At 41.9% G+C, this 25,162-nt stretch overlaps 2 protein-coding genes across 3 annotated transcripts in view; both read left to right on the top strand.

The window, feature by feature from the left end:
- lca5 (lebercilin LCA5) overlaps positions 1-8,679 on the top strand; it is a gene marked incomplete at its 5' end in the record, with an annotated part of 28,177 nt that extends 19,498 nt beyond the window's left edge. Inside the window, 6 exon segments of the mRNA XM_048249676.1 lie at positions 4,238-4,279; positions 5,210-5,432; positions 6,483-6,563; positions 7,826-8,088; positions 8,091-8,547; positions 8,675-8,679. Coding sequence (XP_048105633.1) covers positions 4,238-4,279; positions 5,210-5,432; positions 6,483-6,563; positions 7,826-8,088; positions 8,091-8,547; positions 8,675-8,679 — 1,071 coding nt within the window.
- Positions 8,680-14,885: 6,206 nt separating this feature from the next.
- hmgn3 (high mobility group nucleosomal binding domain 3) lies at positions 14,886-24,828 on the top strand. 2 transcript variants are annotated; one of them, XM_048250815.1, is made up of 7 exons: positions 14,886-15,060; positions 18,296-18,340; positions 18,731-18,760; positions 20,192-20,242; positions 20,949-21,056; positions 23,709-23,808; positions 24,189-24,828. In XM_048250815.1, the coding sequence occupies exons 1-7, from the start codon at positions 15,046-15,048 to the stop codon at positions 24,194-24,196; spliced, it is 357 nt and encodes a 118-aa protein (XP_048106772.1). In that variant the 5' UTR covers positions 14,886-15,045; the 3' UTR covers positions 24,197-24,828. The 2 variants fall into 2 exon arrangements, with proteins under 2 accessions (XP_048106772.1, XP_048106773.1); XM_048250816.1 differs by lacking the exon at positions 23,709-23,808 and having other exon boundaries at positions 14,902-15,060.
- The last annotated feature ends 334 nt before the right edge of the window (positions 24,829-25,162 follow it).

The following is a 25,162-nucleotide window of genomic DNA, read 5'->3' on the forward strand; positions in this document are numbered from 1 at the left end:
ATAGCTAGCATGCTAACAACGGACAGTAACTGGCAGCAGCATGGTCTGATATTAAAGTTATTTTATCACAAATCGAGCGCTAAAAAAAATTGCACTTTTTAGGCTTGAAATGATCCCAAACACTTACAGATTATGACAAAAATTTTCAAAAAACCCTCAACAAATCCAGAAAAGACATAATGACCAATTTATTGGTAAAATTCCTCAAATCTCCATTGACATTAGTGCAGCGAGGGTTTACTCTGGTCTGCATAAAGGGGGATTTTCCCCCCTCCCCCTTGCAATAATCGAACGTTTGCGCCTCTCGCTCCGCTTTAACCCTCTCTGACAGAAGCCTCGTGGGAACAACTATGATGCTGATAATGGAACTCTCTTGAAATTGTCTATAGAATGTCTGATGGAGCACAGTGTATCTGATGGAGCGCAGTGTATCTGATGGAGCGCAGTGTATCTGATGGAGCACAGGAGCACAGTGTATCTGATGGAGCACAGGGTATCTGATGGAGCACAGGAGCACAGTGTATCTGATGGAGCACAGTGTATCTGATGGAGCACAGGAGCACAGTGTATCTGATGGAGCACAGTGTATCTGATGGAGCACAGGAGCACAGTGTATCTGATGGAGCGCAGTGTATCTGATGGAGCACAGGAGCACAGTGTATCTGATGGAGCTCAGTGTATCTGATGGAGCGCAGTGTATCTGATGGAGATACTATATACTTACAAAACTAATGCTCTCTTATGGGGGTCTTTCCTAATGAACTCTACAGTCTTACAGGACTAGAGAAATGGTCTCCCTTGGGGCCATTCCAAATGAACTCATATAAGTCTAGTATAAGTATATATACTCTTGATCCCGTGAAGGAAATTTGGTCTCTGCATTTATCCCAATCCGTGAATTAGTGAAACACACTCAGCACACAGTGAACACACAGTGAGGTGAAGCACACACTAATCCCAACGCAGTGAGCTGCCTGCTACAGCGGCGCTCGGGGAGCAGTGAGGGGTTAGGTGCCTTGCTCAAGGGCACTTCAGCCGTTCCTACTGGTAGGGGTTCAAACCGGCAACCCTCTGGTTACATACAAGTCCGAAGCGCTAACCAGTAGGCTACGGTCTGTAAAGTTTAGGTGAGTTTAAAAACAGGCGTGATATCGTTGTTTAAATAAGTTAATTATTGCGCGATAGGAGCACAGCCCCTTTCCTCTCACTCCCAGTGGCCTCTCCCCTCACACCTGGTAGCCTCATAATGAAGCAACAGCAGTGATAAACAGGCTCACCTGAGAGTAGACGCAGACCCTTTTTGAGAACACCCACTGGCATGCGTTGACGGAACGCAACTGTGTGTAGAAGCCCTTACTGAATGTTTTAGATGGGTGGACGTGAGGGTGCATCATCCGCCTCACTTTTTGAAAAAAAAAATTGAAATCCAATCTGTTCCCTCACGGGATCAAAAGAGTATATATACTTATACTATACTGATGTTTAGGTGGCCCACCGAGCCTCTGAAGTTTCCAACTAAAGACGTCCATAAAGCTAGACTGTAAATATCCTTTTTTCTTACGCTAAAAAATAATGGGTCTAGCCCTATAATGTCAATGGAAGTTGAATATAAATATGGACTTTCCGCATCATTTGGTGTGAGTTGTGTGTCTCTATCTTTATTACTTCCTGAGATATGGCAGTAGTGTACATTTTTGGGGAAGATGCAATAAAAATTTCTTTTACCAGGCATTTTCAATAAACAACATGAAAGTAAACTATCAATAAAAGCTTGCTGTCATGGGTTTTGCCAGTACCAAATTTGAAGGCTGGAAAACAATATATGTGGTCAGCTAATGCCTTATCGAATGAACCAAATGAGGCCTGGTGGTCATTTTTCATAGACTCCAGAAATAACAAGTCCTCCTTGTTCTTCACCAAGCTTTCAGCGTTCTCTGGCCACAGAGCAAAAGTCTTGTCAGTTTTTCTCCATCTTCTGAAGTTTCTCCAGTGTAGATGGGCTGGTCCGTCGTTTCAGTGGGATAGCTCAGAGTTTGGCATTTTCATCCAAATCAATGCCATTTGGGGGCAGCCGTGGCCTACTGGTTAGGGCTTTGGGCTTGTAACCGAAGAGTGCCTACATCCACGGCTGCCCACATCCACGGCTGAAGTGCCCTTGAGCAAGGCACCTAACCCCTCACTGCTCCCCGAGCGCCGCTGTAGCAGGCAGCTCACTGCGTCTGGAGTAGTGTGTGCTTCACCTCACTGTGTGTTCACTGTATGCGGAGTGTGTTTCACTAATTCACGGATTGGGATAAATGCAGAGACCAAATTTCCCTCACAGGATCAAAAGAGTATATATACTTATACTTAAAAGTTTGATGATTTTTTCACAGGCTTTCCTTTCTGATATCAAAGGAATGTTGGCCTTTTTATAAAAGCTGGACACCTGGGACAGTACGATATTTGCTGATTCCCACTTTGTCCTGTTTTCTGATGAACCATCAAAAGATACCACCGCGAAGCAACTGAGAACTTGGCGACAGTTTGGAAGGCGGGATCCAGTGATAATCGAGTCATCCTGAACAAGGCCACTGCCCAAACCAAATATCAAGGCGATTGTCTTATAGACAGAGTACATTTTGAAGACTGTGGATTGGCATTACTAATACACTCTCCACTAGAAGCCATGTTGCAAGAAAGTTCATGTAATCCTGTGTGATACAACTACTACTCTACACTAAACAAAATAGTCCCACGCATGTAGCCTATATCTGATTTGGAATTATGAGATTTTTATAACACCATAGCAACAACAGTTAAATTAAATGATTAATGACAAGTGTTACAATACACATTACGGTGTTTTTCATCAAATAACAAATTCAAAACAGAAAAAAAACAAAAATGTTTTTCTGAGAAAAATCACCAAAATATGTATGACAACATAAAGAAACCCAATGTTTATCCAATGAGCTGTGTGCTTTATGCCCTTAATACAGTTATTATTCAAATAACTACTGGCTAAAAATTGATAATAGTGAAATAATGTGAAATATACCCCCCAATGTCCCCCATATTGCGAGGTGATTTCCTGAATTTGGCAACAATTTCGACCATTCGTAAAGGTTAATGGTGGGCCACCTAAATATTGTCCAATTTACTTCAAAATTTACCAGGAATGTTTTTTTCGCTTACTGGAACATAATAATCATAGGGACAGATTAATTTGCATATGTCAAGGCGGATGATGCACCCTAGTGGTCGTGACATCACCTAAGAGTGGACGCAGACCCTTACTGAATGTTTTAGATGAGTGGTCGTGACAACTTTTTAGTTGCCCTGGATTTCCCCCCTAGGAATAGTATCAAAAAATGACTTACCGGTACTATGGTTAATAAATTGGTGTTGCTGCAACGCAACTGCAACTCCTGCACGATTTCATAGAATGAGAGCCTATTCCGCTGCTTGTGCAAACTTGAAAAAAAAAAAAAAGGCCTATTAATTAATTAATTAGTCGTGCCATATTTTTCTTCTCCTCGTTTATGTTTTTTTTCTGCCGGACAACTACACGTGAAACCGCCCAATTTTCAGATGTAGCCAGCTGACGTAAATTCTGGTTCCATCACAATGAGTGTGGTGTTGGTGGCCTAGTGATAAGTGATCCGGCCTTCCAAATGGACCACTAGAAGATCATGTGTTCGATTCCATGAGCTCCCACCAATGTACCCCTGAGCAAGGCAATTAACTCCAAGTTGCCCCAGGGGGGCTGTAGATAAGGGCATCAGCTAAATGATGAATAATGTCATGTCTGTGAGGATGCAGAGAGAGGAAAGGACAGAGAGGAAAGGAGAAGAGAGGATATGATGAATAATGTCATGTCTGTGAGGATGGTTGTGCTTTTCTTCTTTGGCGAGACTTGGCGTTGTAAACACTCTGTTGTCCTGACAAACAGATGAGCTTAGCCCTGTTTGTTTAGGGGGGCATAAGATCAACAGCTCAGAGAAGGGGCTCAAGCCCACTGTAGACTTTTCTCATGCTCAATGTGTGTGTGTGTGTGTGTGTGTGTGTGTGTGTGTGTGTGTGTGTGTGTGTGTGTGTGTGTGTGTGTGTGTGTGTGTGTGTGTGTCAGCGACGCCCCTGGAGTCTTTCTTCATATATTTGAATTCCTTTTTAATACCATACACTGACGGTGGGGTTTGATTACGTTTAAGTACTCTGCGATCCGATGAATCACCACTGATCGTTTGATTCACAGATTCACCAGCCTCGGGAGTCGCCATCTCACAGGGTCACTAAGGTCAGAGCCTTCTGCATGACCTCCACTATACCATCATGCAACTGTAATCTCAGCACAACTTGCCTTAAAGGCTGAGTGGACGCTGCATGTATGCTAATCAGGGGTCAAGTGCTTGGCCAGTCTGACAGGACTGACCAGATTGACCAGACTGCCTGGTCACTTCAATACTAATATGTGACTTGCATGCGTTCAGGTGCCTTTAGAAGGCTTGATATGACTCTTTTCTGCACTCTCTAAAGTGTTTGCAAAGCCAGGATTTCCTAAAATATGGATGGCAAAATAGTATAAAGAAAAGGAAAGGAAATCAATGTAACCTTGCCGAGTTCTGTTCTCTCACTTGACAGACTTTGCTGTCTGTGCACACACTATTTATCCACTAAGAAAATGCTAGAGATACTCACTGGGTCCTAATTTAAATGATTGGCAGAGTGCAGTCAGGTAACGGTCAAAGTGTCTCATGTATGGACCAAAGCTATTCCATGCAATAGGAGCACTGAGCTGACCACCTGATATTTGCGCTTAGGCCTGATTCATAGTCTGTGTAAGATACGCAAATGTGACTGCACCCAGCCACACAAGCAGGATTTGGCTCACACTAACATAGCAATATGTGTCGTCCAACTATTGTGTGTGTCGTCCGAGTAGCTTGCATAGGCTATGAGAAGGCACTTGTAAATGTGCGCGAGCACTTTGTTGCTAACTGAGTTTGCGTAGATTGCATAGACTGAGAAGCAGGCCTAAGGATCCTAGGTCATGGACTTAAATAAGCAAATGGATGTTGCCAAGTTCCTACATTAGCTTAGTTAGACGTCAGACGCTGCACTTTTCCCCTCATTTAAATGAGGCCTTACTAATTTATTGACTGGCTTTTTACTTTCTGGCATTTGTCTTTAAACATCCTGTGTTGTATTTATCTATTTTTGTCTTCAGGAACTACATAACGGAGAACTGACGCCGAAGGAGGCAAACGCTGCAAGGGATCGAGATCAGGAACGGGAACGGGAGCGGGAGCTGGATAGGGAGAGAGAGAGGGAGCGAGGGAGAGAAAGAGAGAGGCTGAAGAAAGAGAGGGAGGACAAGGAGAGGGAGGAGAAGCAGAGGTTCAACCAGGAGCTGAGCACTCTGGAAGAGAAGGCCAAAAGACTCCGAGATGGTGAGAACCTGGGTTCATTAGCCCCATAACATCACCCACATGCAGAACCTGGGTTCATCAGTCCCATAACATCACCCACACCCACATGCAGAACCTGGGTTCATCAGTCCCATAACATCACCCACACGCAGAACCTGGGTTCCTCAGTCCCATAACATCACCTACACCCACACACAGAACCTGGGTTCATCAGTCCCATAACATCACCACACCCACATGCAGGTCAACACAATGAGTGCCAGGGCTTTACTTTAATCTGACTGACTAATTCAATTAGTTTTAAAGTTTTTAGTTTGGTTTATCAAATGTTACTCCTGCAATACCCACAGTCCTATAGGTAAAGTTTCTCATTATACTGTATATGTTATGCGCTCAATAACATTTAAAACTTTACTGTGAGTAGGAATGATGGAAGGCTTTTATCTTGTTTATATTTGTACTATGTACCAGAAGCTTATTGCATTATCAGCTAAACTAGTTCACAAATCATAAAATTTCATGAACTGTCCCCATAACCTTCTCATGAAGGTATGTCTAGCCTCACCAGGCCTCTATTTGAGACCAGAGTTTATTTATCCAAACCTGTAGCGACACCATTCTTCGGTTGTTCCCAGTGGTGTAGTCTAGTTAGCTGTAGTGGGTACACTGTGATGTAGTCTAGTTGGCTGTAGTGGGTACACTGTGATGTAGTCTAATTAGCTGTAGTGGGTACACTGTGATGTAGTCTAGTTAGCTGTAGTGGGTATACTGTGATGTAGTCTAGTTAGCTGTAGTGGGTATACTGTGATCAACCCCAAATGTTAATACGTATCCTTGTCTGTTTTAAGTGGGTATACTGAGATGGTGATGCTTTTCAAGTGGGTATACTGCGTAGTCCTGCGTATCATGTATTGTAGACTACACCACTGGTTGTTCCTCCTCATTGTTGTGGCCATGTATGATCAGATCAGTACCATATCCAAACAAAACGCAAACCCTTGATGAGGGCGCCAACAAATTCTTTGGTGATAATGGTGAGTGCTAATGGTGTTCTTCCCCACCGTTCTTCAGATAAGTTAGCGGCACATGCGCCAGTGCTCCCCGACATCCCCTCAGTGGAGGGAGCTGGCCCGGCTGTTCATGAGCTCAAACGTGAGTACTGGTGTGTGGAACTGTAGCTCATACTCACAGATTAAAGCATAAAAACTAGCAGTAAGCTAGTAAATCATAAATCGTAGACAGGCAAACCTTGAGTCAGCCCCGTTGTAAAACTACGCTGCTGTAGTTCTAGAATGTGTCTTAGAATTAATTAGTTGTGGACAGTAGTCGTAGAACAAATCTCCACATTATTCCTAGACATGCTACTGTAGAAGCAATTCTGGGTGGATTTTCCGGTGAAGAGCACTAGCATGGTTCTATGTGTGTACATTGGCCCTGTGTCTATGGGTATGTCTAATAATAACTATCACTGTGGATATCTGTCAACAACTATTGTCCAAGAGGACCCAGGTTTGAGTCAGCCAGAGGTCATGTCTCAAACCTTCTAGGGGGTTGTGTGTATTTGAAAGTGAATATCTGCTTGGAGGTGAAATATTTTGGGTGAATAATCAACATTGTTTTGTGTGTGTGTGTGTGTGTGTGTGTGTGTGTGTGTGTGTGTGTGTGTGTGTGTGTGTGTGTGTGTGTGTGTGCTTGTGTTAGAGGTTTTTGATTGAGAAAAAATAAAATCAGAGAGAGCGAGAGAGAGGGTTGAGTTAATGTATACCTTTACCCATGTGACCCTGAGGTATTAAAAGTGAGCAACATGTCCGGCACATTCTAGTGTACGTTCTATTCAAAACATCATAACAGATACGACAGAAATACAACAGAGTGAGCAGAAAAGACACTCTGAAAACAATACATGATAATAGTGGGAAAAAACAGGAGAATCAAGGGAAGTCCATGGGATAGTTCAAGCAAATTATGGAGAATCAATAATGAACTATGACTAACAAATTATGAAATATAAACAAATTAATATGTACATACTTTTTGCTTATTGAAAGGGCACTGTTAGATTAATGCCTCAGACTGATATCATTTATTTATCTATTAACATTTTTTCACGTTTACTTGTATCTCTATTTTACATCTTTTCATGTGTTCATTTCCTTTTTCCCACATTCCTTGAGCTTTATTTTATTTTATTACTATATCTGTGTCAATGTTAGTTGAATGGACGGCCCTACCCTTTGTCTGAAACAGGGGCATGTTCCTTCTGAAATTAGAAGACAGTGATTCTTTATGAGCCAAATATAACACTGGAGAACCGCTAATACCTAAGAGACAACAAAACATGTCAATGGAGAAGAGTAGGACTGTCTGTTGCTGTGCACCCTGACTCTTATCCCTTGTCTTCCCTCTTTATCTAGACTGGGAAAAGGAGGATGACACCAGGAAGAAGCATGGTCTCTCCATCTCCCAGAAGGAAGAAGAGAACAGGAAGAAGCGTGACCTCATACAGGAAGAGGTAGTTAAGGCTAAAGACGCCGAGAGCCCCACAGCCACTGTGGCCAAGCAGGAGACTGCGGAGGACGAGAGACTTCGTAAACAGCGCCTCCTGGCCAAGATGCGCGAGATTGACCAGCAGAACCAGGGAGGCGATCCGGATCGGTTCTTCTCCGAGTCGGCGGGGGAACCGCCTCCTCCCGAGGCCCCGTCCCTCCCTGGGTCTCTGAGCCACGGAACCAGAACCAGTCCATCTTCAGTTTCACGGAGCCGGCGGAGAGCGTGAGCCTGTGGGGGGGTTCGGAGCCGGCGGCCGGCGGGGCCAGTGGGGGGGTTGCGGGCAGTGGAGAAGGTGTGACTGGGGCACGCAGGGCGACTCTCAGGGGCGCCCAAAAGTCCAGCGAAGATGACGGCTTCTCCTTCGGCAGCTACGCGCCATCCTTCGGTCGACCCACTCAGAGAGCCGGCCTTAGCTCCACCTCCACATCCACCTCCACGTCCACCTCCAGGAGCCGGCCGGAGGTCAGCCCCAAACCAGTGCTCGACGCTGGGCTCGACGCCGGGCTGGACCTGGGCATGAAGGACCGCAAGTCCAACCTCCTGCAGCAGCTCTTTGGACTTACACAAACTCTCCTCTTTGGACAGAGTAACTTACACAAACTTTCCTCTTTGGACAGAGTAACTTACACAAACTTTCCTCTTTGGACAGAGTAACTTACACAAACTCTCCTCTTTGCACAGAGTAACTTACACAAACTCTCCTCTTTGCACAGAGTAACACACAAACTCTCCTCTTTGGACAGAGTAACTTACACAAACTCTCCTCTTTGCACAGAGTAACTTACACAAACTCTCCTCTTGCACAGAGTAACTTACACAAACTCTCCTCTTTGGACAGAGTAACTTACACAAACTCTCCTCTTTGGACAGAGTAACTTACACAAACTCTCCTCTTTGGACAGAGTAACTTACACAAACTCTCCTCTTTGCACAGAGTAACTTACACAAACTCTCCTCTTTGGACAGAGTAACTTACACAAACTCTCCTCTTTGCACAGAGTAACTTACACAAACTCTCCTCTTTGGACAGAGTAACTTACACAAACTCTCCTCTTTGGACAGAGTAACTTACACAAACTCTCCTCTTTGCACAGAGTAACACACAAACTCTCCTCTTGCACAGAGTAACTTACACAAACTCTCCTCTTTGGACAGAGTAACTTACACAAACTCTCCTCTTTGGACAGAGTAACTTACACAAACTCTCCTCTTTGGACAGAGTAACTTACACAAACTCTCCTCTTTGCACAGAGTAACTTACACAAACTCTCCTCTTTGGACAGAGTAACTTACACAAACTCTCCTCTTTGGACAGAGTAACTTACACAAACTCTCCTCTTTGGACAGAGTAACTTACACAAACTCTCCTCTTTGGACAGAGTAACTTACACAAACTTTCCTCTTTGGACAGAGTAACTTACACAAACTCTCCTCTTTGCACAGAGTAACACACAAACTCTCCTCTTTGGACAGAGTAACTTACACAAACTCTCCTCTTTGCACAGAGTAACACACAAACTCTCCTCTTTGGACAGAGTAACTTACACAAACTCTCCTCTTTGCACAGAGTAACTTACACAAACTCTCCTCTTTGGACAGAGTAACTTACACAAACTCTCCTCTTTGGACAGAGTAACTTACACAAACTCTCCTCTTTGGACAGAGTAACTTACACAAACTCTCCTCTTTGGACAGAGTAACTTACACAAACTCTCCTCTTTGGACAGAGTAACTTACACAAACTCTCCTCTTTGCACAGAGTAACTTACACAAACTCTCCTCTTTGGACAGAGTAACTTACACAAACTCTCCTCTTTGGACAGAGTAACTTACACAAACTCTCCTCTTTGCACAGAGTAACTTACACAAACTCTCCTCTTTGCACAGAGTAACTTACACAAACTCTCCTCTTTGGACAGAGTAACTTACACAAACTCTCCTCTTTGCACAGAGTAACTTACACAAACTCTCCTCTTTGGACAGAGTAACTTACACAAACTCTCCTCTTGCACAGAGTAACTTACACAAACTCTCCTCTTTGCACAGAGTAACTTACACAAACTCTCCTCTTTGGACAGAGTAACTTACACAAACTCTCCTCTTTGCACAGAGTAACTTACACAAACTCTCCTCTTTGGACAGAGTAACTTACACAAACTTTCCTCTTTGGACAGAGTAACTTACACAAACTTTCCTCTTTGGACAGAGTAACTTACACAAACTCTCCTCTTTGCACAGAGTAACACACAAACTCTCCTCTTTGCACAGAGTAACTTACACAAACTCTCCTCTTTGCACAGAGTAACTTACACAAACTCTCCTCTTTGGACAGAGTAACTTACACAAACTCTCCTCTTTGCACAGAGTAACACACAAACTCTCCTCTTTGCACAGAGTAACACACAAACTCTCCTCTTTGCACAGAGTAACTTACACAAACTCTCCTCTTTGCACAGAGTAACACACAAACTCTCCTCTTTGCACAGAGTAACTTACACAAACTTTCCTCTTTGGACAGAGTAACTTACACAAACTCTCCTCTTTGCACAGAGTAACTCACAACCTCTCCTCTGGACGGAGTACCTTACACAAACTCTCCTCTTTGCACAGAGTAACTTACACAAACTCTCCTCTTTGCACAGAGTAACTTACACAAACTTTCCTCTTTGGACAGAGTACCTTACATAAACTCTCCTCTTTGGACAGAGTAACTTACACAAACTTTCTACAAGCTGTACTGACCATTTGCCAACTACCAACTTTTGCTTGGTTCTTGCGAGGCAACGTTTGCTTTAGAGGGGGGAAGGGATACGAACGACCCTACACGGTCACTACACAACATGAGTGGACTTCAGTTGGTGTGGGAGGCCTTTGGTTAAGAGGACACAATGATGACAAATCAACTTGTTCAAAGCTCCTGTTGTAGGATAGGGGTAAATCCTAATAGTGTAATAATTATGGGCTTTTCACCACTATGATTGTCTCTGTAAAGCATCTCTCAGGGTGACTGTAGCAAGCAGGTTCTGTAGCTGTGTAATGAGCAAACCTTTCTCCCGACACCTTAAGCCACGTGCTAGTGACAGATTATAGCACACGTTTTTTTTTAAATGAAACCTTGTTCACACGGCCACCTCCCAGTCCGGAGTTTGCGGGTTCAACCCTTGGACTGACCAGTGCGGTCAAACACAACACAGGATGCGTCAGGGAAGCATGAAGAGACGCGAGGAAGCCAGGGCGAGGGACAGACATTGGGCCAGCGTGCTGCTGACTGAGCGCTTTCTGCAGGCGTGTGGCGACTAGGCCTGCGCCTGACTCATAGCAGCCGTTGGTGACGGGGTGGAAAGGCTCCACGTACAGTACAGTAGCCCGGGTTAGAGATTGAGATGCCTGAGATGCGCCGAGTGCAGTTTCATTTTGACACATGGATCACACTTATTTACAGACCCCCACACACACACACACACACACACACTCACACATACAGACTCTCACACAAACACACACACACATGCAGACAGACTCAAGTCAGTCCCGCTCAAGTATTTCTCGACAACTCTGCAACTGCCGCCACATCAGCAGCCTGTACTGTAAGGCCACAGAGCATAAAGCAGCATGTACTGTACTGACTGTAAGAGCACAGAGCATATAGGAAGCTAAGGCACCACTGTCCAGGTGTGCGTCAGTCACCTGGCGCTCTCCCGACCCAAACACTTGCTGCACTGCTGTATTGGAATGACTAGCACAGCTTGTCATGGAACAGATGTGTGTGTGTGTGTCAGTGTGTGTGTACATTCAAGTCAGATGAATGTAAGAAAATGCCGTAGGTTTCATGTGTTAACCCTAACACCTTATCGTGAGTTGGTGGCTTATGCTTGTATAACTTAGTCCCTCTTAGATGAATGTGCAGTGATTGAACAGGTCTGCGACCAATTTTAGAACAGGTTAGTGTCCCGTTTTAAGGAGACTGGAGAAAGGACATCTGATTTCAGATCTGCTGGGAAGAGATATCGCCATTTGGGGGTTGAGTAGTGTGTTTGCTCGTGTAGTAGTGTCGATGAGGAAGAAAGGCGACATCAACATAAATGTTTTATATTATTTATTTTTTATCAGGATATTTAACTAGCAACAGATTGACCACATGATTGAATGGGACAAAGGAATTACAAATTACATTTTGTAATAATATTTATATAGTTTTGATAAACATTACTTAAGGATTAAAGGGTTTCTTGAAGGCTGTAAATGTTTTCCTGTATTTCCATATTATTCACCATCAAGGCTGTTGTTTACATGTTGCTGTGTTGCAAACACTTACTGATGGGGGCAAATTCAATGTAAGGTTTTCCACAACAGACCTGCAATGTCCATGCAGCCTTAACCCTTAAAGGAGTACCGAATGTTGAGAAATGAACGTTCTAAAGAATATCTGGGTTCATTGAATTCAACATAGAATTTTAGAACCTTCAATTGTTGCGGAACTTAGAACGTTCAAAAACCTACACCTTTAAGGGTTTTTAAAGAAAGTAGTCCCTTTTCCTTGTCACTTTTAACATGTAGTAGTAGTAGTAGTAGTTGTAGTAGTAGTATATTTATTTATAGAGCACATTTTCTAGCACAATGGCTACTCAAAGCGCTTCATAGACACAGTGTGCTATTCATATGTATGTCAGTATATAATTGTCTCAGATAAGGGAAAGAAATGGTTTCCCTGTGTCTAAAATTACATTGAAATGAAGTTTTGTTTGAAGATGGTTACGATAGATTTGAGATGTACATGATGGTGTTTTTTCGTTATTTGTATTTCAGCAATTTTCACATCAGTCAAGTGTCTGGAGTAAACACTGCATAGCTGGAGAAAAGATTATTATTATTATGGGTTTTGTATGCGTTGTGGTGTTATACGTCTGTACATGTACAAGTCAAGTTTGTTAATGTTTATTTCCTAACTGTATCATGGACTTTGCTTCTGTATCTGTTTTCCTTATGATTCTGTAATTGAAAGGATCATGTAAGGGACATAATGAGTTCTTCTTTTCTGATGGGATTCTCAACGTTCCTCTGTTAAGCATTGTGGTAGGGATCAGACTTGCTTCTGTTTGCCAAAGTTTGTGGTAGCACTGTGTTTCAAATGTCACTCATTATTAGCCTGGACTGACAATCACTACAAGTTGAAATTAATCACATCTGAAATGTCTGCGTGGTATCATCTTTTTAGTTATTTAGCTTTACTTTGGTTGATATGTTGCTATTTTTTATATTGTGTTATTTAATCAATGTATATGAATGTAAGCACTCTGTTTTTTGTTTTATTTTGTTTTAAAATAAACTTTTGGAAAGGTCAATATTTTTTCAGGATTTTTATCAGGATTCAGTCTTGGGGATTGTGGATTTACAGAAACAATATCATGGATATGGTTATGGTATTTAGCAGACGCTTTTGTCCAAAGCGACATACAAATAACAACAATACAATAGTTAAATTTAACAGTAAACAATTTAAAAAGTTGTTAAGACTACATTAAGGAGAATGGCAATAATAAACAATGTCAATTCAATCAATAGCCTATAAATAAATACTATAATATCCAAACCATAATTCTATGATATAATATAATATATATAAGGTAAAACTTAATATGTGAATAGCCTGCATTGCTAGCAGCAAAGAAGTGTGTTTCTTTCTTTCATATGACCATATACCATGAAAGTAGGTTTGCTACAAAAACAAGTAGCTCGAAAACCTGCCAACTGTGGCTTCGATGAATCATTCTCTGCAACTTGGGATTGTTTTTTTTTTTTTCAAACGGAATGCCTGTAGTATGTGAGGTGGAGGCAGGCCTTTCCTTCCCTCTGGGTCATTCATGACGAGATGGTGGCCCAGGTCGCTAGAGCTGGACAGACAAAGGGCTCTGGAAATGTGCTGGTATTGTGGGCTACAAACAAACAACCCCCACAAGCCCTTTCTGTGTCTTTTTTATTTCAAATTTAGCTGACCGTGTAGGTCTGTATACGTGCAGTGTTTGGGTGGTATATCATGGAACTTATGGATTTTTATCTGGTGACATCAAACGTGGTCGTGCGTGAAATATGGATTGGGAGTTAGTTAATAGGCACACACATGTACAGTCGTGTAATTTCTAACCACTGTTTTGCTAAGACTGGGTTCTAGATTTGCATGTGTGTTCTCTATTGTGAGGTCATTGTGGAGTGGAGCACTGGCCATTGTGAGGTCACTGTAGAATCCTGTCTATTGTGAAGTCAGTGTGGAACATCTACCATTGTGCTACCACAGTCGAATAATGACCATTGTGAAGTCATAGTGGAAAGGTTTCCATACCATGCTTGTGGGTCATGTGCTCAACCTATCTCAAAGTTATGGTTTCTGGCTTTTTTCATAGTATCAACATTCACTACATGATTCTAAAGGAATTATCCTCACCTAGAATGTGCAGTACTTCAACCAGATAATCCCTATTTATGAGTTAGTGTAGCTCTCTCCAGTATTTTACACATAATTGTTCTGTATCACATGGGTTGGCTTATTACATTTTTACTTTTACTTCTATTGCTTATTCCATCATTTTATTCATGGAAACATTCATTGTATCACAGACAATGCGTTGTATAGGTTGTGAGACATTGATCCTACATTTCCCGTCTGCCACTGAGCTGGGTGTCAAACGGGGATTGGCTTGTTGCTTTTCAAGTTTTCTTTGCACACGCACCTTTAAACTGATTCGATAACCAGTGCTTTGATTTGCATACAAAAAGCGCGAAGCCAATCACTGACGTGTCATGAAAACCGTTCCCAAGAATCCCACCAATGTCGAGCCCCATAGTATTTACATATTTGAGCGATAAACCAATAGCCTTGTACACCAGGGGACAAGTTTACACCGAACTGCCCAATGGTCAAAGGAGAGGGCAGAGTTTAGGGTCCGCATATTATTAACATGTTATTAGCAGAGGTGTTTTAGATATCGATCCGGTATTTCGTGTTAGTTACAAACTCGCGCCTTCTTCCTACAGGTCAATACATTCCAATTCTTCTTACGTGAAAACAAGTGAGATAAATCGGTTAAAAATGCCCAAGAGGAAGGTAAGTCATTCTGGTTTCAATGCTATAATCATTCGTTACTTTTTTGTATTTTGGAGAAATAGCGGTTGCCCACTGCTATTTTTCTCCCATGGTATTAGTCTTTCAAAAATGTCGAGCAGGTGAGATGAAGATTAAGTTCGAAACCCCTTTCACCCATTTCACAGCTTTATTTGCATTTGTTGATGAATGGCACCAGGAAACATCTCGGATATCGCTTGGTATCTTTTTACTCTTCGTCACCGAAGCCACTTGCTTTCTCCTCCATGGCTGTGGGTTGTTTTATTAGGCAATGTCTCTCCCGGCTGAATTGTCGCCGCTTCGTGCGCACTTGCGCTGAATGACACTCGACGGTGATGCTTACCGGCGCACAGCACGGTTTAAACGGAACAGTTTATCCTAATTGCGACTGCGTGAACTCGACGTTGCCTGGGTGCATGCAGTGCGAGAACCGCAGTTTTGATTTCGCAGTTTGTCGATGGCGATGGAGGACGTTTTCTTTTTCTGTAAAGGCATATCTAAACCTACACCCTCTTCCTCCTCCTCCCTCGCGTTTCAGACCCGTATGTAGCCTAACCTACCAGCTCGTCAATCACAAGTACCGGCCGTTGCGGGAGCGCGCACGGGGGCGCGGATAGGATAGGAGACAATTGCCATGGTGAATTTAGGCGAATGGATTTCAAATTTCAGGAGCCTACGTCACCATATGGAAATGCATGAATACGATCACACAAATATGTGCTAATTATTATAATCAGTTTTCACATAAGTGTGACCATAGGCTTGACCGACAACGCTCGAGTTTAAACTACATTTGGAGGGACAGTGTCGTCGGAGGATGAGGGGGGCGGGGATCATGACCCGATTGGTAACTCCAACGACGCCTTGTCTTTTGGCGCTGCCCTAGAGGGATATCTTCGTTTGTTTATTTAGACGAAACATATATGATATAGTTGATCTAAAATAATGAAACACACGCGCCATGATCTCATTTATTATTTTGCTGTATTTGCTGAATTTCGAAATCCTTCATGTTAAATGAGTGTATTAAAGTAACTAGCGTGGTGGAACTGAAATACGCCAGTGAATGACCGAGGAGGTTGATGATGTTCGTCCTAGCAGCGGATTTGCGATGACCTGTGGAGCGCCTGGGCGAGGGCATTATCCGAGGCTTTCCCCTTGTCTACCTGCCCTCTCTCACCTGCGAGCAACGCGGCTTACTTGCCGATTTGCATCCAGAATGGCGCTGCAGAGAAATAACTTAAAAACAGATAGCCAGCATTAAGTAAAGATCTGCATGTGGCCTGCGTTTTTTCTTATTATTATTTTTTTCTCCTCAAATTTGCTTTTCTCTTTGGGGGTCGTGTGTGGGACAGATAACAATTATTTAACATTGATATATATATATACGAAGCGAAAGATTTTATGAGCTTGTTTGAAAAAAATAGTTTAGCAGATGACATCATCTCTCGGTCATAGAGAGGTTTTTTGCATTGCCTCGCATCAGAAATGACATGAACAGATGTTGCTGCTAGTGGCTGATCACAGCAACATCTTAACAAGCTGAGACAGACTGTGCACAAGTTGGTGTGTCTGTGTCTGTCTAGGCGTATTTGTTTGTTGCCAATATCTATTTCAGAAAATAGCCTATTAGATGAAATAGGTGATTATAAACATTTTAGAGGCATCCAAAGTTCTTTATGAGAGTTTAATGAAAGTCTTACAGTCTATCTTGGTGTCATATGCAATCTCCTTGATAGTAGGCCTAGCCTAAAACTGTTTCTGATTCTGATAAGTGATGTCAGTTAGATTGCAAGCACACCCTTCCAGATTGTGGAAGTCCAATAGAAATGTTAAGAAAATTAGACATGTTTAACTCAGGTTCAACATTTTATAATGTTGGCCTGGAAATGTCATCTGGGTCATCTTTGAATTACACATATGACATCTTATTTTTTTGTAGTGTTTTCACAAACACAGATTTCGACTAGTTGACAAGTTGTTCACTAGCAGTTGGCAGTGGGCATCTAATCTTTCTATAGCAGACGTGATCTCACTGCAGGCTACACAGTTGTACACAACTCACATGTCACTGTGGAACAGATTTACATTTTGGTGAAGTACTTCCATAGGAATGTTAGCCATTAGCCATTTTGTCCTTGGCTAGCTGACTGTGGCCTACAGCACAGACTAGTGATATCAATAGCTGACTAGTTAATGAAGCCCCTATTATGTAGTCATAAGTACCCAATCCACATAGAAAGAAATTGCCCATCAAATGCAGACACAGACTGAAATTTGTGTGAAGCTTGGAGTTTGTAGGACACACTCCCCATTATAGCCTACAGCAAGGTGCTGAGTTATGGACCATAAGGGATTACTAATCTGAGGTTTAACCCCCCCAGCCTCTAATCTAAGTAATCTGGTTAACACTGCAGGATTAAGACCCCACATCTTCCCCTCCTTTGGGACTACCCATAAACCCCTGCTTGTTTCCAAGTGGCGACATTGAATGAATCAGATGGGTCACTCACACTTCTGTGTATGTGCGAGAGAGAGAGATTGTCATGATAGAGTGTGTGTGTGTGTGTGTGTGTGTGTGTGTTGTTTCATAGATTGAAGAAAACAATTGTTTTGTAATATTGTTGTGTGTTTGTACATGTCACGTTGAGTTCCAAATGTGTAGTGAGCTTTGTGATTTTGTTGATTTTCCACTTGTGCTGGGTACCTACAAGCAGGTGGACGCTACAATACCTTCACAGTATTTGGGCTTACACAGTATATTGTGGAAATGTACATTTAACATTAAAGAAAGTATTATAATTCAATACAAACTATTTATCCCATAAATTAGTCCACATTTTACATTTTGAGAGTCTGTAGCTATGTTGGCACAGTAAATTTGTAAATTGTAAATTTGTAAATTTTTCCTCTGCTCTGGCTTTATTTTCAATTTTCATTTTGATACAAGATAAGAAGGTTTTGTGCCATCTTGTGGACTTCAGAAGCAATGTTGTTAGAGTAGAAAGAAAATAAAAATCAGCACATAAATGAAATAGTATTGAGACTTGCCATAGCTGCAGTGTCTGTATGCCCATTTGTTTTACACTGTGTTGAACTGAGTGTTGAACTGATTGTGCTGTGTGTACTGTGATTGTGTGTGTGTGTGTGTGTGTGTGTGTGTGTGTGTGTGTGTTTGTTGATATGTTATGTAACAACTCTGTCTTTTATCATTCAGTCTCCAGAGGGTGCGGAGGGGAACACAAAAGTTACAAAACAAGAAGTGAGTGTGCTTATGCTATCTTTTTTTATTTATTGAACATGCATTGTCTTTGAGACACACACACACACACTTGATTTGTGACTTTTTTTACATAATGTATTCATTACAAATTATTCTAATCCAATGACATACACAAGTCCAATAAAAGTACCACCACAATGCTAGCATCTTTCAGTACTTATATCCACTCATAACATGTGAGAGAGATCTGTTGTTGGAGTGTGTTGGTGGGTCCCTCCAGATTAAGTTAAAGTTCAACAAACTGTTGATTAACAGATGTACACGCACGCATACACACACACACACACTCACTCACACACACATGTGTAGGCCTGTATCAGACGTTTATCTGTAACGCTAACAACCCTGTCTCTCTCTATGTTTCTTCAGCCTACCAGGCGATCGGAGAGGTTGTCTTCAGTAAGTGCTTCTTCCTACACCATCTACACAACACACAGCTGGGGTCACTTAGAAGTCCCATTGATTAAAAATATTAGGAAATATCCTCCATGACCACTGGATAGACTACAACAGAGAATATGGTGGCCTGCGCAGGCCAATAAATACATATCCATATGGAATGTTTTTAAACCTCACAACTGATTGTGCCATGCAGTGAAATGTAACTCCAATGGTAGATTTGCTATGGTAGAACTTCCCATTCCTTATGTGATGCCTATATTGGCAAAAGGGCTATTGATCACATCTAGTGCAACAGCAGTTATATGATGCTACATTTAACAGATACGCCAACACACATCAAATAAAAGCAAACTCTGGCCAGGACTGAGGGATAGGAGAGGTATTGGCTGATAACTCCAGACGTGAAGGCAGATGTAAACTTTAAGTTAGGTTTTTGGTAAACTTACCTAACTTATCTGGTATCTGACTTACAAACACATTATAACACTGGAGTCATGGTGCAGCTCAGGCATAAGCACATCTATGTAGTTCGCATGCATATGTAGGCCATATCCAGCGTATGCAAACCTTGAGCAAGAGACACGTGTTTTGATGCAAGGAGAGAGCCAGACCAAGTTATATGTTATAGCAAGAGACACGTGTTTTGATGCAAGGAGAGAGCCAGACCAAGTTATTTTTCAGAGGATTTATTTGAACCTTTGTCATGGTAAATCTGAAGCATATATGACAACAATGGGTGTTCCACTCACTCTTAATGTGCAGTACATCATAATCTCATGTTTATTATTGTTTAAATAATAGCAGGTTAAGGTATTTAGAAGACAGTTTTATACAAGTGATTCACAACAGTCACATAAAATATAGGGTAACAGAAATCGCAACATTGATTTAACTTGGTTTACGACACGATTAATGTAATTGATTAGTGTCAATAGTAGTACCTATATAACAATTTATTATAGGCATCATTGAAATCATAGCACATGATTGTGAAATGCATTGTGACATGACATAACTTACTACTAACTAGTAGTTATGCAATATGCACTAGCGATGATATTTATACATGATCACATGACATAACTTGTAGTAGTTAAGCGATATGCACTAGCGATGCTATTTATATTATTGTAAGTGATATAGTAGGCATTATATGAATAACATGTTGTGAAAGTGATACTTATACGTGTAGTGCTGCACTAGTCTCTGCAGGCAGGGTGTTCATATGACACACTTGTTTACTTCACAAAGGTCATGCAGTGTTGTGCTGTTGTGTGTTTGTTTGTGTGTGTATGTGTTTGTCTCTGTTTGTTTGTGTGTGTGTGTGTGTGTGTGAGAGAGAGAGTATGATGTGGAGAGGGGTGGGTTGGGTTGATTGTTGTGGGACTGGCCTGAGCAGTTGTGTTGGTCTGTGTGTTTGAACCATAGAAACCTGCCCCTCCCAAAGCTGAGCCAAAGCCCAAGAAACCTGTGGTTAAGGTAACAACACACACACTCACACCCACACAGATATACACACACACATGAACACACACAAATACACACACACACACACATACATATGAACGAACAAACAAACACACATAGATATACATACATTTACATGCTCACAAGATATACACACTCACACACACTTATGCATACACAGAGGGGCTGCAGGCAAATAGAGTGAGAGAGACATCGTGCCATGTGTTTGCGTGTAGTTTTCATGTTTGCATGAAAGTATACAGTATAGCCTATATCCTGAATATGCAAACCTTCAGTGGGAAAGTGCAATGGGTCGATGTGAGGAGAGACCCGGAAAGAAGTTATTTTTAATTTACTTTACTAATTTATGAGGCAAGTATAGAAAGGTGAATAAGCATTGCTTAGTTTGCATCAGTATATGCAGATATTTAACATAAATGCCAAACAAGCATCATAGAGAGGCAAGGAAAGCATTTTACTTACAGTATACACTCTGATGAAGGCTTAGCGGTGAAACGTCAGCACGCCAGCCAATAAAGTGGTGACTCCGTAAAGCAGTAGTGTTGCGCTTTTTCCTTACTTTTTCAAAAAAATACAGCATACAGCACATTATTAAAACAACAAATGTTGATAAACACGGAGTTAGAGTAATGGGCGATGTGTAGACTTGTGCTCTGAGGTGAATTGGTCTATTAACTATCTGTTTATTACCCTGCAGAAGGCAGCAGATGACAAAGCTGTGAAGGGGAAGAAGGGAGCGGCCAAGCCCAAGAAGGAGGAGAAGGACGTGGTGCCCGCCGAGAATGGAGAGACCAATGTGGAGGAGGTACGCTAATACCACGCTACACTTCCTTAGCGATTATGATTGTGCGTTTCTGTATTATGGCCTCTAATTCAAATGGCGGGCAGAAAGCAAAGTCTGTCAACAACTGTGCACTGAGATGATTCATCAGTGTTTGCGGTTAAGGTCTTTCCCATGATGTTAAATTAGCATATTGATTTTGTCTAGCTATTAAACTAGCTGTAGTTAGACTTAAAGGAACACAGGAACTTTTTTGGGTTAGCTTATTTGCCGTCTGCCTCAGATTTAGTGTGTGCAATAGGCTAACCCAGTTTAACACTGTTAGCCTTGAAGTGGGTTACAACAGTTAGCCTATAGCTTCCTTTTAGCAATAGGCTCGATATGGGCTAACTGGAATAACCCACTTCCCTTTAAGCTATAAGCAATAGGATATAGGATGGAGTTGCTGCAGCATTCCCCATATCATCCCACATGTGATGGCTTTTGTGCGTTTGGCATGTGACATCAGTGTTGCTATACTCTGCAAGTCCTTGAGGGTCGGATTGGACTTAAGTAGCCTACACTTTATGATCAGAGGGTGTAAGTGCGGCTCTTTGTGGACATCCTCTCTGATAGTTACAAAGACTTTGATTTTGACATCCATGTGACCCTCTGTCTGTTTGTGACCATGTGGCCGCTATGCTAATGGCACCTACTGTGCATGGGCACCAAACTCTTACCGATGACAAAAACTACGCATGTGTGGTGTCTGCAATCGAGTATAATCAAGTCCTTAATTAGCTATCGCAAAATTCATTGCAGGGTAATTCACTGGCCCATACCACAGTCTTCCCTGCTCATCATTGCTGCTTTGTGGACACTGGCTTTTATTGCACTATAAAGCAGGCGGAGATAAAAAGCTGAGGGCCTCTCTGATAGTTATAATGATAGCGGGCCTTGGAAGCCCAGAAGTTAGCCTGGGTGTTCCCATGCTGCCTTGCGCGCGATTTGATTCACGCTGCTAAGGCAGCCTGGAGACCATGGAGCAAATTTTCGCCTGAGATAGGGAACCAATCACAGAACAGGGGGGAAAGCAAGACGATGATGAGCTATGCACAGACGCATTTGATAGACATCCGTGGCACCCAATAAACGGATCTGGGCATTTTTTTCAAATACGAGAAAATTAACGTTTGGTTCCCAGACCACGTCTCATTGAGAAGTGGTGGCGCTAGCCAGGCTACCCAGAAGTACCCCCCTCCTGTGCAGTGAGGACCAGAGGGATGAGGGTAAAGACTCGCTTTAGAAACAGAGATGCTCCACTAGCATAGCCCCCCATGGTTCCTGTGTAGTGAGGTCCAGGGGGATGAGGGTAAAGACTCGCTTTAGAAACAGAGATGGTCCACTAGCATAGCCCCCCCATGGTTCCTGTGCAGTAAGGGGCCAGCTTATCTTTCAGGACCCCCGGCCCTTGGTGCATCCTTGAGGGACTTCATGTCACAATGAAGCGTCCTATTCCAGAGCACTAAAGCATACTGCATATTGTAGTTATCTATCCATCCATCCATCTATTTATTTATCTATCTGTCTATCTATCTATCTGTCTGTCTGTCTGTCTGTCTCTCTCGCTCGATTAAGCATTGTAATGTTCATTGAACACATGCCCTTATCCAAGGGGATTTAAAGTACTGGAAAGCTGTGAGTTTCATTAGGATGTATACTTCATCATCATTAATATCATGCTCTCACTGTGTGGGTGGAACCACAGTGACATTGGTTCAACAGAAGGACAAGTAGTAGTTTTTGAACAGTTTCATTCACAATGTGTACCTGTATAGGTCAAGTACACAAACAAACAAACAAACAAAAATAAGGAGCGACATAGATGGTTTAACACTTAACACAGTTTAACATTTGGCTGTCTTTATATAACAAACATAAACAGAATACACACCTAAAGTGGCAAATAAATAATAGTAAAGCAAACAAGGCATAAATAGTCACCAATGGGCTTAGCAGAGTGGAAGATCTTTTGAGTGACATTTCATTTAAACATGGTATATAATATTATTGCAAATTTGTCTTTTGATTTGATTCCAGGTTTCATTAACAGGGATATCTATTGTACTGGACAAAGTTCATCAATGTTTCAAAAGTGTCCAGCCATGTTTTCATGTTAATGTTATAAGTATTCAGGACAAGGATAAGTAATAGTTTGTTAAAGTTTCTGGTGATATTCTAAATGAGTTTAGGTGAGGTGGTTTCATCGGCATCGATACCTTGCGCTTAGTATGGAAGGATAAACTAAGTTCTTCAGCAAAACAAATTCTAAGCCTATATTGTCTTAGAAATGAGTGAGAAATTTGCTTGAATGTGGAAATCGGGTTAGTGTTAGTGTGTGAGTGTTAATATTATAACCTCGTGCCATTTTAACACAACCTTTTTCCCTCTGCATTTGTGGTTCGTCATTGTCTCAATGTCACACATTTCCATGACAACTGGAATGTTGTTGGATGTGCTCATCCCTAAAAACTGCACGCACTGTCGCACATGCATGGAAACTCTCTCTCACACACACACACACACACACACACACACACACACACACACACACACACTCACACGTGCACACACATACACACGCACACACTAACGCTCCATTACACCCATTCACCCATGAATTAAACCAACCCTCAGATCTGTGTGTCTCGCTCGTCTGTGAGTGTGTCCTCTTGGAGAACCATGACCCCCCGCCTGCTGACTGTCAGAGGGCAGAGTGAGACCGTGAGAGTAAAGGGTACGACAGAACAGCGTGTGTGTGTGTGTGTGTGGTTTGGTCATTTGTGGTGTGTGGGTAGGTATATCTCTGCAATAGATAGTATGAGTTTGATTTCATACCGTATTATTTGTCAAATTGTGTGTGAGTGTTTGGGTGTGTGTTCAAGCAGGTATTAAAGCCACACTTGGTAAGACTGTGTGTGTGTTGCTGTGTTGACCACTAACACTGTGTGCTGTGTCCAGAATAACTCTAAGTCTTGGAACCCTGAGCTGGTGATTCAGGACCTGAAAAACAAGAAATGGGTTTCACTCAAGGTTATTACCCAATCAGATGCTTTCTGTTGTTAAGCTCGGCCAATCATACGCTTGCTTTTTTCCCTCCTTTTCTTTTCTGTGCAGGAAACTGAGGCTGCTGAGGCAGAGGCTGACGAGAAGGAATGAGTGAAGATTCTGAACTTTTCCGTGGGTTTTCTTGGGGAAAGGAAAAAAAAATAATATTTTTTATTGCGTATTTTGTAAACCGCTTATTTCTTTTTTTTTTTTAGACTTGTCGTAATAGGTCACCCTCCTCCCTACGGTTTGTCTCCTACACTTGCCACGCAGGATACGAGATTGACTTTAAAAAAAAAAAAAAACTTGCTCTTTTTCCTTCATGTTTTCATCGGTAACCAGGGCAAACATTGGCATTGTTCCTCACAAGGACTTTGTCATACCCTGTTAGCGTTACATCATATCAATGACTACACTTCCCATGATGCCAGAAGTCAGGCAGCCAACCAGAAGAGGAAATATAGCCTGGGATTGGAGGATGGTTAGTGCTTAGGATAGCTGTGATAACTTTTCTTTTTTTTTTCCTTTCTTTTGTGTTTTTGTTGTGTTTTCTCAAAAGGGAGAACTGTGAGGAAGTGAGTTGAGATGTAGTGGTGAGGTAGCGTGGGAGAGACCTGCATTTGACTTTCTGTTGATTTTGTGTTTTACTGTGTTCATGTGTTGAGGGTGCTGGGGTTTGTTGTCCTTGTCTTTTTTTTTTTTTTTTTTTTTTTTTAAAAAAGACTCTAGTGATGTGTGACCCTTGACCCCTGGCATATCGCCATAGCAATAAATGAGTGGTGGTTTGTGCTAGACGGTTATGAGGTTGGCAGACGGTTACTTCAGATGATTTTTTTTTTTTTTTTTTTTTTGTAATCCCCACCTTCACGTTTTATTTTGAATACTCCTTGTGGAAATATTTTAAAATAAAACAAATAAAATGAAACAAACCCTGTTTCAATCTGTTATTATTGTCATCTTCTTGTAGTCTAAAATGGAAATGGACTTGAAACTGGAAACATGTTGGGGAAAGGTTAAATAGCTTATCTAATCTCTCAACTGTA

This window comes from Alosa alosa, chromosome 8, assembly GCF_017589495.1.
Source record: "Alosa alosa isolate M-15738 ecotype Scorff River chromosome 8, AALO_Geno_1.1, whole genome shotgun sequence".
NCBI lineage: Eukaryota > Metazoa > Chordata > Actinopteri > Clupeiformes > Clupeidae > Alosa > Alosa alosa.